The 19,180-nt window shown below is 52.9% G+C and overlaps 6 protein-coding genes across 6 annotated transcripts; 4 read left to right on the forward strand and 2 right to left on the reverse strand.

The window, feature by feature from the left end:
• The first annotated feature begins 255 nt into the window (after window positions 1-255).
• On the forward strand, window positions 256-1,867 carry SODALDRAFT_312744 (alkaline proteinase). The gene is made up of 3 exons (XM_028609206.1): window positions 256-591; window positions 686-1,130; window positions 1,220-1,867. The coding sequence occupies exons 1-3, from the start codon at window positions 295-297 to the stop codon at window positions 1,681-1,683; spliced, it is 1,206 nt and encodes a 401-aa protein (XP_028465997.1). The 5' UTR covers window positions 256-294; the 3' UTR covers window positions 1,684-1,867.
• SODALDRAFT_278559 (zinc-binding dehydrogenase) lies at window positions 1,829-3,137 on the reverse strand (the record flags this gene model as incomplete). Its single annotated transcript, XM_028608120.1, has 3 exons — window positions 1,829-2,080; window positions 2,203-2,816; window positions 2,957-3,137. The coding sequence occupies 3 exons, from the start codon at window positions 3,135-3,137 to the stop codon at window positions 1,829-1,831; spliced, it is 1,047 nt and encodes a 348-aa protein (XP_028465998.1).
• A 1,537-nt stretch (window positions 3,138-4,674) lies between these two features.
• Window positions 4,675-14,275, forward strand: SODALDRAFT_312748 (hypothetical protein). Its single transcript, XM_028609207.1, has 6 exons — window positions 4,675-6,163; window positions 12,575-12,930; window positions 13,016-13,302; window positions 13,419-13,506; window positions 13,582-13,837; window positions 13,954-14,275. The coding sequence occupies exons 1-6, from the start codon at window positions 4,704-4,706 to the stop codon at window positions 14,075-14,077; spliced, it is 2,571 nt and encodes an 856-aa protein (XP_028465999.1). The 5' UTR covers window positions 4,675-4,703; the 3' UTR covers window positions 14,078-14,275.
• A 383-nt stretch (window positions 14,276-14,658) lies between these two features.
• SODALDRAFT_183529 (hypothetical protein) lies at window positions 14,659-15,217 on the forward strand. The gene has a single exon (XM_028607079.1). The coding sequence runs from the start codon at window positions 14,780-14,782 to the stop codon at window positions 15,107-15,109; it is 330 nt and encodes a 109-aa protein (XP_028466000.1). The 5' UTR covers window positions 14,659-14,779; the 3' UTR covers window positions 15,110-15,217.
• A 135-nt stretch (window positions 15,218-15,352) lies between these two features.
• SODALDRAFT_340406 (thioredoxin-like protein) lies at window positions 15,353-16,302 on the reverse strand (the record flags this gene model as incomplete). Its single annotated transcript, XM_028612943.1, has 3 exons — window positions 15,353-15,565; window positions 15,708-16,150; window positions 16,254-16,302. 3 exons carry the CDS (start codon window positions 16,300-16,302, stop codon window positions 15,353-15,355), a joined length of 705 nt encoding a protein of 234 aa, XP_028466001.1.
• A 737-nt stretch (window positions 16,303-17,039) lies between these two features.
• Window positions 17,040-19,079, forward strand: SODALDRAFT_340407 (hypothetical protein; the record flags this gene model as incomplete). Its single annotated transcript, XM_028612944.1, has 3 exons — window positions 17,040-17,110; window positions 17,794-18,642; window positions 18,719-19,079. 3 exons carry the CDS (start codon window positions 17,040-17,042, stop codon window positions 19,077-19,079), a joined length of 1,281 nt encoding a protein of 426 aa, XP_028466002.1.
• Window positions 19,080-19,180: the final 101 nt, after the last annotated feature.

The following is a 19,180-nucleotide window of genomic DNA, read 5'->3' on the forward strand; positions in this document are numbered from 1 at the left end:
TAGGCAGCTCTGTAAAAATGTTGTCATATCTAGGCCTAATGCCGCTGTGATTTCACCACCAAGCATCAACAGAGGTCCAATTGTCTTCGAGGACAGCCTCTCGGGATGACCCCAGAAGACTACCTACAAATAGTGCCCCCATGCTCCATCTAGTTGACTCTGTTTCCTATGTAGTCTGGTCTCACGAGTAGATCAGCTGCAACCAGCTTAGAACTTCTTCGTCCATTCCTGTTTGCTCGTTCACCCTAGGGGTCTTCCACATCCCCTTTTGCCGATCATCTCCAGTAGAACAAAATGGTCGGCTTCAGAAAGCTCGCCGTACTAGCCGGCCTACTTGCACCCTTTGGTGCTGCTGCTCCTGTCGAGTCTGCTCCGGTCGACATCGATCACAAGTTCATCATCACCTTGAAATCAAACATTTCAGAGGCCGATATCCAGTCCCACCTCTCCTGGGTCGAGCAAGTTCATAAGCGTAGCCTTGGTCGTCGCGATCTTGCTGGCCTCGAGAAGACCTTCAATATTGCCGACTTTCATGCCTACTCCGGGACATTCGACGATGAGACCATCGACGAGCTCAAGAACAATCCCGAGGTACGTTAACTGGCTGCAAGTCGCAAGGTCACCACAGTATCTACGTCACATACAGCCAGCCTCAACTACCTACTCACCGAATATCACCCGCCAGGTCGTCTCCATCGAGCCGGAGCAGATCTACACTCTGAGTGACTTTGTCAGCCAGCCCAACGCCCCCTGGGGGCTGGCCACCCTTTCGAGCCGTCGACCCGGCGCCAGTACCTACTGGTACCACGACTCGACCGGCAGCGGCACATATGCCTACGTCGTCGACAGCGGCATCCACATCCAACATGCAGACTTTGGCGGCCGTGCTGCCCGCGGCTACAACGCCGCCGGCGGTGCCTTTGAGGACTCTCTCGGCCACGGCACCCACGTTGCGGGTATTATCGGCGGCACGACGCATGGCGTTGCCAAAGCCGCACGTCTTATTGACGTCAAAGTCTTCATTGGACCCAGCACGAGTACCTCGGTCATTTTATCCGGTATCAGCTGGGCCGTGAACGATGCCCTGACGAACAACCGTGCTTCTCGCTCCGTTATCAATCTCTCCCTCAGTGTGTGATACTTCTTTTGTTTTGTCAATTTACTGGTTCATAACGAGACAGGGACAAAGCTAATGTTGACCGTCAAACCGTCCCTATAGGCGGCCCTCTCTCCGCTGCTTGGAACAACGCCATCAATGCCGCCCACTCCGTCGGCGTCCTGAGCGTTGTCGCGTCCGGAAACGACGACGTCCTCGCTAGCACCCGCTCCCCCGCCTCGGCCGTCAACGCCTTGACCGTGGGTGCCATCGATTCGACCTGGACCGAAGCCTCGTTCTCCAACTATGGCAGTGCCGTCGATATCCTTGCTCCTGGTGTCGATATCCGTTCCCTTACCACCGGTACTAGCACGGGGACTAGGCTGGGTTCAGGCACCTCTATGGCGGCACCACACGTTGCTGGCCTGGCCCTGTACCTTGCTGTTCTTGAGAACATCAACTCCCCTAACGCTTTGAAGGCTCGGATTCACCAACTTGCAACGGTCGGCGCCGTTAGAAGACTGAAGCCTGGCTCGCCTAACCTTATTGTTTACAATGGTATCGCTCTAAGGGGCGCGCTGGTGTGAATAAAGGGGGAAGGGGCAGTGCCCATCGTTCTACAAATTTTTTGTTTTTCCTCAGGTAAATCCAGACCAGGACGGGTCTGTTCGTCTGGAGGTTGAAAGTGAGACTTGCTTTGATGACACTAAGATAGTATTTCATCGTTGTCACCTACAACTTGGATGGCGCCGTGGGGCTCTTGATCTCGACCATGAGCTTGCCCGTGTTGATCCCCTTGTACAGATCAATCAGACCCTGTTCGGCCACCTGTAAGCCACCCTTCAGGATGGTCTCCTTGCGCTTGATCTTGCCCTCGTCAAGCCACTGTGCTAGCTCTTTTCTGGCGGCAGTAAATTCCTTGGCATAGTCGAGGACGATGAAACCCTGCATCTTGATGCGCATGGAAATGACACTGAGGAAGTTCTAGTTTGTTTGTTAGAGTAAGGCCCAGATGTTCTCCTTGTATAACTCTGGTGTACAATGCATGTGGGCAAGGGAATGGGAAACTGGGAAAATTGGGCAAGCAGCAACCAAGAGAACATTACCTTGGGACCCTGCACATTGGACGAGTTGTACTGGCTAATGCCGCCGCAAATAACAAACCGAGCAAACTCCTTCGCCCTACCCAGGGCCAAGTCGAGGACCTCACCGCCAACGTTATCGAAGAAGACGTCGATGCGATCCGGGGTGGCCTCGCGGAATTTCCGGGGGAAGTCGGGATCCTTGTAGTTGATGGCGGCATCGAAGCCCAGCTCGCGGGTCAGCCAGGCGCATTTGTCGTCAGAGCCGGCTATGCCGACGACGCGGGCGCCGCGCAGCTTGGCGATCTGGCCGGCGACGCTACCCGTGGCGCCCGCGGCGCCGGACACGACAACAGTGTCACCGGCGCGGGGCTCGCCGATGCGCAGCATGCCGAAGTAGGCGGTCAGACCGGTCATGCCGATGACGGAGAGGTAGTCGGACGGGTGGGTGACGGGCGGGTAGGTGTCGATGGGCTGGATGGTAGCGTCGGGGATGATGGCGTACTCGGTCCAACCGGCGAGCGTGGGGAGGATGTCTCCCGGTTTCGCCTTGGGCGACTTCGACGCCAGCACGCGGGAGACGGTGGCGGCGCGCATGGGTTCGCCGATGGCCACGGGTGGGACGTAGGACCGCGTATCTACCGTGTTCGGTGAGATGCAGTTCTTCTCTTTTCGTCCAGCCGCGGCAAGAAAAACAAAAGGCGGGGGGAAGAAGGGGGGGTTGGGGGGATATTTCGAAGAGCGGACGCAGCCAGGGTGGGTTTGATAACTACCGTACCATTCATCCAGCCGCGCATGGCCGGGTCCAGGCTCAAGTAAAGGTTCTCGACGAGGAGCTGCCCATCTTGGAGGTCTTCGGCTTTGGGGAGAGGGACGGTCTCTGTTTTGAGGGTCGTTCCGGCCATGATTTCTGCCTTGGGCCTCTCGGCTAAGTATACTCTGAAATTTTCACCAGGCATGATGGAATTTTTATCGATGATGACCACCGTTCAAGTAAATTTTGAGATGTTTGGTGTTTTGGTCTGGATATGATGTTTTGACGTTGACCTGGAGGACCGCCGCTGAAGTGGGAATTGTCAGCAAGTATTTATTTGTAATCGGTCCGCGGGGAAGCAGTGGACCGTGGTATCGGGTTCCCCGCCGATTATAGCCCCGCTCCGGGCCATTTGCCTATTACATCATATCGCCCGCCCGTCGGCTCCGAACCGGCCCGGGGAAACGGCATGTGATAGATATGGACTCGAGTGACTAATCAAGTCAAGAATTGGGAAGGTCAGGTGATCTGCCCCCGACCAGACTTGTTTCGCCGAAGCCCTTCTTTCTTGTTGCACGCTGTGGCGTGCTGGACTTCTGCCCAACGAAGGGTTATAATAAGGAGGTCGTTAGGTATAACCGCACGATATAGCCGGCGACGTCTGGGCGGTCGTGGGCCTGGGTGTCTTTTGGGCGCTGAATCTTCCGAGGACACTCAAGTATACGAGCTATATCTCGTTAGCATGTGAGTTTTTCACGGTCACGCAAGACTTGTAGTCCAACCGTCATGGTGTATGTTCTGGACTTTTCTTTTTGATCCGGCAGCTGACAAACGCTTCTTTCAGCCTGCCTGTCCATCGTCGTGGCCGTGCTGGTGACGGTCGCCGATGTTGCCATCGAGCGTCCCATTGGGGATGCCAGCATCGAAATTGTTCGCCAGCTTTCCTTTGCGCCGGCGTTCTTGGCCATCTTGAACATTTCCATTTCGTTCTCCAGCCACTCTTGCTTCTTCAGCGTCATCGCCGAGTTCAAGAAGCCCGAGGACTGGCCCAAGGCGCTGGCGCTCCTCCAAATCTGCGACACGACGCTCTACCTCCTCGCCGCCATCGTCATCTACGTCTTCGTCGGCCCGGACGTCCCGTCGCCGGCGCTCTCGGCGGCCAAATCGCCCACGATGCGCAAGGCCATCTGGACCGTCTCGGCCGTCATCGCCGGGTCGATCCCCGTGTTCAACAGCCTGCTCGGCCTGATCGGCGCCCTCTTCGCGAGCTGGTTCTCGTACGGCCTGCCGGGGATCTTTTGGCTGTGGATGCACCGGGGCCGCTGGTTTGGGGACTGGAAGCAAAAGTGCCGGTTATGCGGCGAATGTGATTCTTTTCGTCACCGGCATGCTTCTTTGTGTGCTGGGGTTGTGGGCGTCGATCGAGGTGATTGCGAAGGAGAATTCGACCAGGCCGTGGACATGTGCGAGCAATGCCGCGGAGTGATGAGAGGGGAATTGTCAAGCAGGTCTATTAGATGATAGAATCTCGTCGTCTTCTATCTTGATTCTTGAACATTGAAGGTTTTGATCCTTCGCGACTGCCCGTACCGTTTCAAACGGCGGTGTGACGGACGTTGCTGACTAATTCGATATCCCCTGTCTTATTAGGTAATCACTAAGGTACCTATCATTATCATTTAAAACCCACCCCCATTCCCCATTCCGCACCCCCTTTTAACTCCATGTCGCTTTCCTTTTCCCACCGTGGCACCGCCCATCAACGTTTACCATGGAGGCAGTCCCAGCACTCCTTCCAGTTCTAAACCGAATCCCTAACGAGGTTTTTCAAGACATCATCTCATACTTGCCCAACAGTGACATTAAAAACCTCCGGCTGGTGTGCAGGTTCTTCCGCAACAAGGTCTCGTCACAGCTGGAACGGGTCTTCTTGTCCGCCAACCCGCTCAACATCCAAGTTCTCCGGAATATCGCCGACCACGACATCTTCCGCCACGGTGTCGTGGAGATTATTTGGGATGATGCCCGCCTGGAGAGACCCTCTCGGACGGGAGACGATGGCGATGATGACCACGATGATGACGACGATGACGAGGAGGGTCTGGGCCATGGCTGCCCGGGGTGGTTCGCGCGGGAGTGCAAGGAGAATGTGGCTTATTTGAAGAGGAGGAGGCGCTATGACGTCGATCGTTCGGATCACATTGCCCGAGCGAAGCTATTGGAGGCCAAGCTTCCCCTGAGGGAATCATTCACATACTTCGAGGAGCTGATCCGGCAGCAGGAACAAGTCATCGCGTCCGACGCCGACGCCCAGGCTTTCTGCTACGCGCTGAAGCGCTTCCCTCGCCTAAGAAGGATCACTATCACCCCTGCCGCGCACGGCTTTCTGTTTACCCCACTGTATGCCACGCCCATGATCCGTGCATTTCCCTATGGCTTTAACTACCCCATCCCGCGGAGTTGGCCGGGCAGGGGCCGAAAAGTTGTCGCTGAACCGGTAGTGCAACCCTGGGTTGATGAGGAGGAGAAGGAGAAATGGCGCGGTTTCCGCATTGCCACGCGCGTGCTGGCCCAGGAGGAACCACGGCCGGGTCACGCAGCCGTAACGGAATTCGTTGTCGACGTGAACCAACTCAACACGGGACTCAACTGTCGCATCTTCGACGAGCCGTGCGACGAATATAACCACCTGGTGACCCTGCTCCGACGACCGGGCTTCTCTCGCATCGACCTCCCCTTCATCGTGGGCGGCCTCGAGTGGGACGACTGGCCCTCGTTTCGCAGCGGCTACCTGTTCCGCGCGCTTGCCGAAGCAAGCGACCTGGAGCACGTCAGTCTCGGGACCAACGTCGTCCCCGACCCCGACGCCTACGCAACGGAGCCAGGCAGCGCCGGTTTCGCGGCGCACTTCATCCCACTGCGCACCATCTTTCCCGTGGAAAAGTGGCCGCGGCTCCGCCACCTCGGACTCTCGCGTTTCCTTGTGAAGCAGAAGGACGTTCTCGCGCTGCTCGCCTCGCTTCCAGACACGCTGCGGTCCGTCGAGCTTAGCTTCCTCATGTTCCTGGACGGCGGCGGCTCCTTCCGGGGGTTGCTGGACGACATGCGCGACACCCTTGGCTGGCGCGAGCGACCGGTAGCTCACAGGCCTCGCGTCATCGTCGGCATGCCGTCGCAGCAAGCTGTGGAGGGGCGCGCCGTCTGGGCCGATCATGAGGTGGAGGCGTTTCTGTACCGCGACGGGGAGAATCCGTTCTCAAGCCGTGCACGTAGGACGGAGAATAGTATCTCTTTTGGGACGGGCGTGGTGCGGGATGCGTTTGAGCCGGGGCACGAGCGGCCCTACGTCAGCCCTCGTATGCTGATGCACATGGGTATCCGAGAGTTTAGCTGGTGGTTAGTTTTAGGACCATATTAGGTGCTTAGAGGAGAGGGAGCCAGCGATTAATCTAACTCTTCACATGTAGCTATACCTACCTTTAGTCCTATTATGCCCCTATTATGATCCTTACTCAATCTCTCGATTCTACCCTCCTGGTTCTTATAGCACCAAGTTTTGACTCTTTAGGACTACCTATTTAATAGACTAGGAGGCTAACTATACGATAAGGTATATAAGGTATGGTGTAATAATCCAATAGACAAAAGACAATCCTACAATAATATCTTCCCCTCCCTCGGGGTCTTTTAGTTTCTTACCCCCCCCCCCCTTTTTTTTCTTTTTTTCTTTTCGCTGTGGTCCTCTGGGCCATTAAAAATAGTTGAGGACATTGTTTTTCACAAAGTCCGGCTTAAAAGTACATTTACTGTTTATGTGATCGAGGTCTTTATTGAGAACATTGGGGATGGATAGCGCACACGCAGCTATCACAACTGATATCTGCATATCGAACCATCACACCAACCAAGACACAGCGACTCACCTCGTTGCGTCGTGAGAAGGGGGGGAAACGTTTGCTGCCCTAAACACAATGCTGACACCACCGAAATTCGCCACTTGACGGCAGCTTGAACATCTTTGTAAAGCATCATCCGTCCACATTTACCAATCCCGACTACAGAGGATATGTGGAGAAGATGAGCCCCCTTCATCGCCGTTCGCTAACCCCAGCCTATACAGCAACACAAACATAGACGTTAGCCTGCAAGCCCGTGCTGTCCGTCTGGACGGCAGGGTTCCACTCATAAAAGTCGGCAAGATCGATGCCGTACTCGTTAGCAATGGCCCAGCATCCGTCGCCAAGCTGCACGTAGTAAAACTCCTCGCAGCCGACGACCATACCGTCCTGCACTGGTGTTGGCGTCGAGCTGCCCTCGCTAGCGGTCGTAGTGGAGCTTGCCTGGCTGACCGTCGAGGAAGGGAAGCTGCCGCCGTCGTCCTCATCGTCGTCTTCGTAGGACGGCGGCAGGCCCTGGGGGTGGGTGGAGATGCAGTAGTACGTGCCCTGCGTCATGCCGGAGCAATCACTGTTGACAGAAGGATTCATCAAGTAGAACTCCTCGATGCTCACGTGGGTCGTTCTCAACACCTTCTCGCAGGTGTGGAACGACTTAGGTCTGAACCACCAAGTGCAGTCTTCGATCTCTCCCGCCGCCCGCGGGCTTGGAGGTGCCCGGGGAGGCGTGGGCGGAGCTGCGGCCTTATGTCAGCTTCACTGCGTGTGTGTGCTCCTCATGAGTCGCCATCTCTCTCTCCTGGGTCTGTACTCACCAGGGGTGGGGGAGCTGAGCTCAACACAGTACGAGCTGCTTGCCGCGACGGTGCAGGGATACGCATACGCGTTAGCTACACCAGATGCGGTTGATTCTTGGGCGAGAGACGGGTTCCAGAGAATAAAGTCCTTTAATTATCAGCGTCGGTACGGAGGTGGGGGATTTAGATGTCCATTTTCCACGTCTCGGATGACAAAATAAGAAAAAGCAACACACCTCGGGAGTCACCTCGTGTATCATGGCCATCAACCAGCAGTCCGCAAGCATATTGTCTGTCAGATCTTCGAGATAAAAATACCTCGAATAGAATGTAAGCATGCGGGCGGAGACTGGGTGAGTCTTGGTCTTCCATACCTCCAGCAATCCAGGCGAGTCCCTTCCGCGATTGGAATGGTAGGTTCAAAATTTATATAGTCTAGCAGAGGGTCTAACACCCAGGGCACGTCAGTGGTAGGCGTCTAGATGAACTCTCTGGTGCTAGTAGGAGGCAAGTATCCTGGGTACGTCGATATGTATCCCACCGGTCTGACGCAGTAGTAGTACTCCAGGTAGACGTTGGTGCAGTTTTCCCAGACATGCGGGTTTAAGAAGAGACTAGAAGAAGAATGATGATTGATGTATAAGTACGGTCCTTGACTCTTTGTAGGGGAACCCAAGAGAAGAAACGAATAAGTTTTGGGGGGAGGCTCACAAATCTTTCAACGTGACCGAATACCTGGTCGTAAACGTCGCGCAGTCTTCCCCAAGCTCAACGAAATGATATTCGGCACAGATCGGATTTGTGTCATCGGGTGTCGGTGTTGGAATGGGACTATCCGAGTCAGTATATTCCAGCATACTCATTCGTACGCTGTGCTCCCACAAAACTGAAGGGGTAATGGGACCCGTGGGACACGGCAACGTACGCCGTCGTGGTTATGATGGTCGGAATGCCATGAGAATTGCTCGGGAGGGCATAGTCCCCGAGAGGATTGCTGATACAGATCTCGTTGCCATGCAGTTCTCCGAGGTTCCTGGAGTAGAGGGTCAGAAACAACATACATCCACACAAATGTGTATATTTCCTCATTTCTTCGCAAAACACGTACGAGCAAGCTAGGTCAATGTCATCGTTCCATGACAGGATCTGAGCGTAAGTGGCGTTTGCATTCCTGGCAATGCTCAGACAGGTATCGCCGGCCGCCACAACGTAGACCTCGCAGTCTCTACGTTCAGTAGCCTGATCCGAAGGAGTCGCAGCATCAGACTGGAGCGCCCAGGTTTGGGCAAGAAAGAAGAGACCAAGAACAACCAGACGCTTCATGATTGCGACAGTGTGACGGTATCTTGCTGATTCGAGAAGCCAGAAGAGGAGGAGAACGAAGTCGGTCGAGGGACTCGGTCTTTACACACTGAAGAGGCCGGGATGTTCGAGACCATAAGCAGCTTAGGTTAGAAGCCCAACATAGGTATCCGTGTCATGGGCTACCGAGAGTCCGAGACCGTTGGCAGTGGAGCGATAAGCAAATTTCAAAATGATGCCTTGGCGTCAGGTCACCAGGGTTAACATATGAACGAATGACCGGCTTCTCTAAGTCTGAATTCCGCAGCGCCGCATGAATAGTACACTGATGTGCCCAGATGAAGTACATAGGAACGATAATTAATGTTTTCGCGATACAGTCAACGAAGCGAGCTACCTACATGAGCACGAGTCGTAAGTTATCACCACGCCGCCAAGGCCATCTTGAGATGTGCATAAGCATAGTTGTAGGGTAGAATGTGATGAGCGTTCCGATTGGACAGACAATCCCGCTCCGTCGTATGAACTCGTGGTACCTGATATTTAAGTCCCCACCCCCCGGACTGCCGCGGGCCCGAGCCCCGCGCGGACCCCGCACCCACGGCATAGACGATATTATCTAATTCTAGCGAGTTAATATCGATCCGGGTAATATTATGCTTAGTCTAGGATTTTACGGATAATCTTTTAAGCTCGAGTCTGCCTCCTACTAGAAACCCGGTTATCCGTTTAAAGGTCCTAGAGCGCCGGGCCATTACTTAAATACCGCGGGTATCCTAGTATATAATAGTAAGTAAAGCCGTTTACCCTATTATAACATGGATAACCACGAGAGGCTCTTATCTTATACTAGTAATAACTAAAAATAATAGAGCTTCTTAATAAGACTAGCGGGATAGCCTACTTAGATAAAGCGGCTACCGTTAGGTATATCGTCTATACCGGTAATAGCTAGATCTCGTAAGTCGAACTTAGGGAGTTACTAACCTCTTAACCTCCCCTTCCTAACTATCTCTATTATTTATTTATTCTTACTTTCTTTTCGTCTCTTATCTTATATATATAATTTATATAGGTTTAACGACGTGATAATATTTCGGAAAAAGATCTAATACGCTAATAGTATAGGCCTTACCGGTTTAATAATTTAGGCTATCGATCTAGATACCGGTAATCTTAAGGCCCTCCGAGCTATCTTGAGTAGCTCTATTATCGATAGTGTTAATAGCCCTTTTACGCTAGTAGACCTTAATAGATTATTCCCCTAGGAGCTACTGCCTCCCGAGGGTGCGTAGACTAACTACGGTCTTATTAACTTTAATGGACGAGCTAATTCGGGTTAGATAGACCCGGACTAAACAGGATTCGGTTTTATCTTAATCACGGGCGACTCCTATACCGTATCTTCGTTAAAGAAACGGGAAGGCGAGCCGGAGCCTTTAGTCTTCCTAGACTACCCCTCCGATATATTAGATCTACCTATTCATAAGACCTAGAGCGCTAGAGTTATCTGCCTAAGTGATAATATAAAAGGGTGCTTTTAGGTTATAGAGCGAGGTGCCGAAGGTATTATCGTTAAGATGCCGGATAATATCAGTGCCCTATAAAGGATCGATAAAAAGTACCTAATATTAATAGAGCCTGGTAGTGCACTCTAACTTCCTTTACGAGAGTTATCGGGTTAAAGCGCTTAGAAGGTTATATACCCTCGTTATAACCTTTTACATAAAGGCCCTTCTAACGGAACCATTAATCATAGACTAGAAACTGCCTTCGAACCTATATATAGGTAAAAGGAGTCCTATATCTAAGGTCTTCGAATTTTCATTCGATTTTAACTTTAACCGTACTCGAAGAGACACCGATAATATAAGGATTCGTATAGACTATTCGAATGTCAGAGGTTATTAGAAGGCGGCCGTCGACTCCCCTGGCATCCAGTCTAGGGGTTCGAGCCGCCTTAATAAGAGATTCTTCGCACCACAGAGTGAGTAATGGCGAAGAATGTTTGATGAGTACAGCGACGACATGGGTCACGATTATGAGAGGGAGACTTATATCACTGAAGAGCTCAGCACTCCCCTGTTCTGGCAGTCGACCGACCAATGTATGGTCCTCGGAAAACGCTATGAACAGGGCCTCGCTGCTCATATCGAAGGACATGTGGATGCCACATTCCTTTACGGGTTTTCCCTGATTGTAAGGCTCCCGATCCCACTCTAAGAAGACGGGTCAGAGATCCTTGAAAAGGGGACTAGCTGACAAAAAGAAATTATGTAGAGCTCAATGGATTTCAACGAAGATGGAGAACTCGACGTCGAACAAGCCAGCGGGTTCCTCTCGGTTAAAGGCGAGGCAGACCTGACCTACACGGTTGGTGGAGTGGGGACAATCGACATTTCCAAGGCGAATCAGGGCCATCCCGTTTGGAAGAAAGCCATGACGAGAAACCATCGAGGGCATACGATGAGTGTGGCCGGAACTGGCGCTGCAATCACACTCCAGCCGTACTACGAGGTTCATTATATGTTAGCCACCTTCAACGATACCCCGTCATCATCGATCAGCTCTACCGGAGCTACTTTTGACGGAAAAGTCAGCGCCCGCGTCAAGTCCGATTTCGGTGACTTTCAAGCCATCTTCCCGCCCGACTACGGCGGTACAATGAACAGCAAAAACGATCAGCGGGAGAAGAATAGGATCTCCATCCCGGACGACGATGTCGTTCACACCACCGCGGGTAATAGCGGAAAGATCGCCCTTTCTGCCGCTCTCTCATTCGGATTGAAGATCGACTTTAGCCAATGGGGCGACCTCTCGTTCTGGACGTACGCTCTTCCTGATGTGAGTGCTCGGGAAACCGGTGTCGTGGGAAAATCCAGTCTAAATCACTGCCTTTGAGCCCTCTGACTGACATGACAACTGTGGGATGCAGATAAGGTTGACATATAGCACTATGTCCCAGTTTAGTTTCTATCCGGGAAGCAGTGCTGGGGAGACGTGCTCGGAATATTCCATCTCGTAAGTGCCCATATCTCCGACACTTGTTTGACCTCAACGTCTCTTGCTAGGAAGTCTGCTAAGAGGAAACCCGACTAGAACCACCGTCTTTCAGGAAGTCCACAACGCGTAAGACTTACTACTCCCTCCGTGCTACTGGAAAGAATCTGTGGGTTAACACGGCATTGATAGGGACTCTGTTGGATGGAGTCACGGGACTCACAGCTACGATTATGCCCACCTCGCCTCAGAAAGCGTAAGTAAAAGGTTTCCCCTGCTAGCCCTGGGCCTTTGATGAATACTCACGCAATGCAGCAACGGTCCGACGATGGCCTCCGGTGTTATTATGAACCTCCCTCTGTCGGTGTAATGCCCGGTTGGGGTTACGAGTCGGGCACCAACGTCAACCCCATCCACTACGTGGGAGAAGGGGTTGGTGTGGATTGGGACAGCCAGAACCCGCAGTTCCAGTGTCAGAGAGATTGCATTACCTGTGGGCCGAATGAGGACCCCGACAGGAAGAGGTGCTGCAGCTGCGTGAACATGGATATTGCCTGGGTGTACCATGACATTGGTGACTGCCCAAGTTGCAACCCTGACGACGGGACTTACCCCGGAGGGTTTGTTTTCATACCCTGGCGAAAAAGAAACGAACAGGTGGAAGAGGCCCACGCCGATGTCGCCGAGAAAGACCACGATGATGAATACCATAGGCTGGAAAAGCGCGTACCCGGTACAGCGACCCGCTCCCCGAAGCCAATCTCCATTTGCGACGACGATGAGCCATTCCAGGTGCAAGTTAGAGGCAACCATCGATATCCATCGTTTCCCGCCCACGCCGATTACCCCTGGGACACCATCGAGGGTGGGCGATGGGATTCTATTCCTCGCTACTGGGGCAACGCGTCGGCCGATTGCTCTAACTGGCAGGTCGCGAAATTGCAGCCGGCCGACACATTATTGCCCCCTGGCTCATCCACGAGGATCCGAGCCAAATACCAGAGTAAGTAATCCGTTTTGCAGTTTCAATACTTGTTCTTTGCATGTTTCGACGGCTGATCAAAGAATCTTCCCACCTCGTTATATAGCTGAGCACGTCTTCGAAGGGCAACTCATCGGCGACTTCTTTACTCAGTGGCTGGATAAGGGCAGGATCATCGGCCAGGACCCCATCCCACAGAACCCTACTCCCAGGGTGCCTTGTGCCTTCACTGACTTTTGGATATTGACATGGGACCAATCAGCTCCTTGGATAGACCCCGTCCACGGGGACGTTGTAACATTCGGCGAGTTAATGGCGATGCAGCTCGGTAGCATCAAGAACCTTGACCGCTTGACCATCTTCAAGGCGAGGCCAAACCAGATGAAGGGGAAGGTGAGTACTCGCAAGTTTCGTTTTCTTTTTCTACCACCCTCACCCCAGCCTCCATCCATGTCTGGTCTCTTTTACAACCACCTCAATAGTGTCTTGCTGACGTTTCCCTCAACAAGATGTTTACCGGACATCAACCTGTCAGGGCAAGAGCATACAAGGACAACATGAGCCCCGATGAACAACTCCAAGCAACCAAAGAAATGGGTGAGAAGTTATTGACGCGACCTCTGGGCCCAGATGCCCCAACGCAAAAATCGGCTGACGAGTCTTTCGCTCCAGGGATGGTGTTCACGTACCTTAACCAACAGAGCGTGTGGGACGCCTTCTGCGCGACCTACGAAGCTATCTACGAACTATTGGACGACTTCGACGTCTGGTACTCGCAGAATGGCCAAGGTATCGCGATTCCTCCGCTGCAGGACGAGTGGAAGGAGTACATCGAAGTAGTCTTGCGCTCGCTGGTTAGGCGCTCGCGAGCCACGTTCGATTACTTCTATACCACCGCGATGGCGGAGTATGACAAAGCCCTATATTCGTAGTCTTCTTCGCACCTTCCCGTCCCCTTCCCTTTCCCTTTCCATCCATCACCCCGCACCATCCTGTCCGCTCAAGCGTGCATGTGGTCAAAAGCTAACATAGTTATTCTTTAAGCCTAGAGTCTGACCCATTGGGCAACGGGGATTATATTTCCCATTGGGTAGAGAACAGGTTGAACAATAAGCAGCTTATAAGGATCAGTGGAACGTGTCAGAACTTGGACGCAATCTCTGCTTGAGAAGGAGGGAGCTGCGAGACCAGTTGTTCTACATAAGACGTACGTCACACGTGGACGAGTTTCATGGTCAAAGTTGATATGGTATAGGGAACAACGGATTTGTCGAGCTACTAAAGTACATGTACTCAATACCCAAAAGGGAAAATTAGCAGCGAGACATAGACTTTAACTTATAACACGGAGATTCCAAGAGGGCTGTAATCGCTGATCATATGCACTGATAGAAGCTAGGCGTATACGCTGGTAATTAACGATGCTGGTGATTATTAAGGAGAAGCTTTCTAACTGTCCTGGACAATAGGGAGAGATAGGATAGGCAATCCCACCCTTGGGGCGGGTCATATAACCTGTCTAACAAGCCGCTCCGGTCCGTTTCCGTTCCGTTTCACCAAGGCGCGGTCCGCTCAGGTATTATATGACCAACAAAATAACCAACAACACTAACCGCTCTAGGCAACTTCCTGGTTTATAAAGATAGGTACTCGCTTTGGCATAACAACATCTCAAGCACAGTCGTTAACTGCAGACCTCCATAGAAAACATGACCTGTCACCTATGCATAACTTCTTCGAGCTAATTGGGTGCACATGTCCTTACATGAACGGGGGCAAGCTCAGGTGATGGCTGGGACGTAACTGTCAAGTGATAGACCAGACGGTTGGCCCCCAGTTGAGATCAGTTCAAAAGCATTCCTTCTGTATAATGGTCGTGCCTTTCCCTCCCTTGATTCTCTTCTCCCTCTCTCCGCTCCTCGCCGCCATATGCCTTCTTATAACCCCAGCCCGAAGAGGCATACACAGTCACCTAGAATGCAAGTTCCCAAATTCATCAGGTATATCGATGTCGAACAAAGTCGGGCTGCTACACACTATCCGTGAATTATGTCGTTTCCCCTTCCGTTTTCTTCCTGCCATGCAGAGGTTAGTCGAGTCCTTCTTATCGGGAATCGGGATCGTTCCTCCCATTGCAAACCGTCTTTTCCGCAGCGAATTGAAACTGGATCACTACATAGGGCGACAGAACTCCCCCTGAACTGACATTTCAGGGTACCCCCGTCCGGTGTCTCAATCATTGCATGTGGTTCTCGTGCAATGAGAAGACACATACCTCCGAGACGATAGGGAATGTGGCTCGTGAACTTCAACGTTCGAACAACAATAAATATTGAGACACCGACATGGCTCACAGGGTTTAAAGTCGTTTATCGTAATTCTTCAGATAACTATGTACGAACCAGGTCGCAAACGCTCATCGCTCAACATACGCAAAAGAAAATCAGCTGCTCCTAGTCTTGCCGGTCCTCTCCTCCAAAACACGAACAAAGTTTTCTTCATCATAGATAGCATTGACGCTCGGCGTCTTAACGACAGCATCAGCCCACTTGGTAAAGTTTGGTGCCCGCTCCGACAGCTCGGTGGTCAAAGTCTTGGGCAGATAGCCGTACTTGGCAAAGGTAAACAGGCGGATGAGCCACGAGCCGGTGAGAACCTAAGACGAGGCAGAAAACAGGGAGAAGGGCGCCCCGCGTCAGCTCATCTTCGCATTTACCAAGACGTTGTTCCAAGGGGGGGGGTGGGGGTAGGTAAAAAGGGGGTTGGGCGAAATAAACTCCACATCATGTTCCTCTCACCTCTGCCAAAGTGGGCTTCTCGCTGCCCCCGAAATAGGGCGCCGCATCGGCGAGCAGCGGCTCAATCTCCTTGACAACGGCATCAACGGTAGCGCGGCCCGCCTCCTCGACCTCCTCGTCCGTCTTGGCCGTCACGGACTTGAAGTAGGCCGGGTGGACCTTGGAGAAGAAGGCGTCGGTGAAGAAGTTAACGCGTGCGCGGCGGACGGCGCCCTCCGCGGTGTTCGACGGCGGGAGCAGGTGGGAGGAGGGGTGAGCGTCGGCGAGGAACTGGGCGACGATGGCGGATTCGGCGATGATTTCGCCGTCGTACGAGAGCGAAGGGACGAGGCCGCGGGGGTTGATCTTGAGGTAGGCCTCGGTGCGGGGCTTGTCGAGGTCGACGATCTCTTCTTTGAAGGGGATGTTGAGCTCGGCGAGGGCGATGTGGGCGCGGTGGGCCCCTGGGAAGAAATAAATGAGAGAGTGAGCAGTGTGGTTCTTGGACCAGATCTTCGTCCTTGGGAGATGAAAGAAGATATGGTACTTGGGAAATTGATCACGTACAAGGACACCGGTGGTTTGTGTAGAGGATGATTTCTGGGGAGGAAGACATGGCTGCGATCTAGCGTTTTGTTTCTCCGATAGTGAAGGTACGCTGGTTCAGTGTTTTGCAAGTTCCGAGTGGATCGTGGTGTAGGAATTGAATCAGGAGAATGTGAGATGTGGATGAGTTGGGCGAAGTAAGCTAGGAGGGAGACGGCGGAAATCATGACAAGCAGGACGGAAATTATTTAGTATTTAAACAGCAAATCTCAAAGTCTCCCTCGGATTTCAAATACTCCCATAACTCGCCGAGTTTGCATCATTCATGTCGTGATTTCTAATACCAGAACCCCGCGGAATCCCTCAATCACCAACCGGCCAATAACTACGAGTCTACTACTTAACGCCTCCAACAAGTTCATGCAGGTTTCCGAAGAGACTTGACGGCAGTCGGCACGCACTCCACACTTCCTACGGAAGATGTGTAATCACCGATGACAAATGCAAGAACCCCTCTTTACCGGCACCTGCGGCATGACAACTGTACCTAGGTACGAAGGGCCAGGTATCGTCGATCGAATCCCGATTCGGCCGTCGATAAGATGCATCATGCATCACATTAATGAACAACTTGTTTACCTCAATTACCAGACCAACCTTGTCATATCCGTCCTCTCTCTCTCTTTAACTATCCTTGATATTTAGTCTGAGGCTATAAATGCTGACGTTCCTCCCCTCGGAGGCATGCCCACGGCAGTGTCTCCCGCGAGGGCCGCGATACGCCATAGGTGGGTCCGCACCGGAGTAATGGCCGGCGGGGGGCGGGAGTCGGGACACCGGATGGCGGGGGCCTACCCGGCAGAGGACAGTCCATCATCGTAGAGGCAGTGATTTCGATGCCGATATACATCCAAGCTGCAGTTTTATACTCCGTAGCTACTACATTAATGCAAATTTAGCAACAGGAATTGTTCAGGAGAGTCTAAGTCTCATAGCATCAGATCTCAGGGGTTATCGAAGGTCGGTCCTGACTCCTAACTCTGGACCAACCACGAGCCAACGGGAGAGCTCTGAGCGGGAGCCGCATTCAGTCAAGCCCAGACCGGTATGTCCCTGGGGTACACAACTTGGAGCACAGATCTAGGGTGGTTAAATGGACGGTGTCGACGTCGTGTCACTTCGCTGAATCGCCTGGAACGGCCATGTCTCAGCTAAGTCTCGGTGACTAGAAAGAAAACAGACCAAGAACCACGTGTAGAGGTCAGGAAACAATTACCAATTAGATGAATTTGAAGACGGAAGCGGAATTCCACTCCTGGCGCCCTATGGTGGTGGGTCCAGTCTAGTTTGACTTCCTCTCCCCGGATCCGGAAAGCCGGGGCAACTTTAAATAGTACGACTCGGGACCTACTCATAGACTATCGGTATTTCACGAGAGAAATATCCCACATTATCATCTTCAATGTGTTTTGGGCAATTCGCAAGTATTTGTTCCATTTTGATTTTAAAATAAAATGACATCAAATACTCCTGGTGTTGCGTCTGGCATCTCAGCTCCTAGGCCTGAGCTCCCCATCACTCACATCTCGTCCGCCATCGATGCTCGCGCTAAATCACTGCGCGACATCAACCGCGAGATCCACGATAATCCCGAGCTTGGTTACAGAGAAGTCACAGCCCATGACACCATCTCGGACTTCTTGGAGGGACAAGGCTTCAAGGTGACGCGACATGCCCACGGACTCGACACATCATTCGAAGCCGAGTACGGTTCCGGGGGCCGACTCGTCATCTTCTGCGCCGAGTACGACGCCCTCCCCGGCATAGGACACGCCTGCGGCCACAACCTCATCGCCACATCATCTGTCGGAGCCTTCGTCGCCTTGGCAGAAATCATCAAACAGCTCAACATCCCAGGAAGGATACGGATCCTGGGCACCCCCGCCGAAGAAGGAGGCGCCGGTAAAGTCAAGCTCCTCGAGGCCGGGGCCTTCCAACACGACGTCGCCGCAGCCATCATGGTCCACCCGACCGCCGCTCATTCCTTCCCCGCCGGGTTCACTGCCCTGGCCGGCGTCAAGTTCATCGCCAGCCTGAAGCTCCGGGTCGAGTTCCACGGCAAACCGGCACATGCGGGAGGGGAGCCCTGGAAGGGGTGCAACGCGCTCGACGCGGCTGTTGCGGCGTACACGAGCATCTCCATGCTGAGGCAGCAGATACACCCGGATGAACGAATCCACGGCGTCATTGAGGATGGGGGCACCGTGCCGAATGTCATCACTAAGTATTCGAGGATGAATTATTACATCCGAAGCCCGACGCTCAAGCGAGGTGAGGAGCTCTTGGCCCGAGTGAAGAGCTGTTTTGAGGCCGCTGCTGCTGCGACGGGCTGCACCTACAACTACATCTAGTGAGTTCCTGTTCCTCTTGATCCATTGCCCTCACGTGGGCTGGCTTGGATATACATGTACTGACCGGTCTCGCAGCACACCGACATACATGAACCTACGCATCAACAACACGTTGAGCCAGGAGTTCGCCAAAGGCATGACACTAATGGGCGTGAAGACCATTCCTCGAAGTGAAGAACCGTTCACCTTCTCGACGGACATGGGAAACGTTTCCTATGTCGTCCCCACCTTCCATGGCGCCTTCGGTATCCCGGCTCCCAAGGATGCAATGCCCCATCAGCCCAAGTTTGCAGAGGCTTCTGGAACAGATGAGGCGCATGATATTGCCCTATCTTGCGCCAAGGGCATGGCCTTGTTGGGATGGAGGGTTTTGACGGATGACGAGGTCGCGGCCAAAGCGATGAGAGATTTCAAGGAGAAGGATCCTGAGGATTAGAAAATCCACGAGCCTGTTCGTTGCACTGCGTACGTCTGTTATGTGAGCAAGGGGACAATTCGAGGGCCGTCCATCACTCGAGTTCCAACCATCGCGATCTG

This window comes from Sodiomyces alkalinus (genome assembly GCF_003711515.1).
Source record: "Sodiomyces alkalinus F11 unplaced genomic scaffold SODALscaffold_6, whole genome shotgun sequence".
In the NCBI taxonomy this organism is placed as follows: Eukaryota; Fungi; Ascomycota; class Sordariomycetes; order Glomerellales; family Plectosphaerellaceae; genus Sodiomyces; species Sodiomyces alkalinus.

Bases quoted from the DNA above. Each gene is read 5' to 3' on its own strand.
- SODALDRAFT_312744 (XM_028609206.1), top strand. From the start codon at position 295: ATGGTCGGCTTCAGAAAGCTCGCCGTACTAGCCGGCCTACTTGCACCC. The intron at 592-685 runs GTACGTTAACTG...ATCACCCGCCAG, and splicing joins AGCTCAAGAACAATCCCGAG to GTCGTCTCCATCGAGCCGGA. The intron at 1,131-1,219 runs GTGTGTGATACT...CCGTCCCTATAG, and splicing joins CGTTATCAATCTCTCCCTCA to GCGGCCCTCTCTCCGCTGCT.
- SODALDRAFT_183529 (XM_028607079.1), top strand. From the start codon at position 14,780: ATGGTCGTGCCTTTCCCTCCCTTGATTCTCTTCTCCCTCTCTCCGCTC.
- SODALDRAFT_312748 (XM_028609207.1), top strand. From the start codon at position 4,704: ATGGAGGCAGTCCCAGCACTCCTTCCAGTTCTAAACCGAATCCCTAAC. The intron at 6,164-12,574 runs GTACCGCGACGG...CTGGCGAAAAAG, and splicing joins CATGAGGTGGAGGCGTTTCT to AAACGAACAGGTGGAAGAGG. The intron at 12,931-13,015 runs GTAAGTAATCCG...CTCGTTATATAG, and splicing joins GATCCGAGCCAAATACCAGA to CTGAGCACGTCTTCGAAGGG.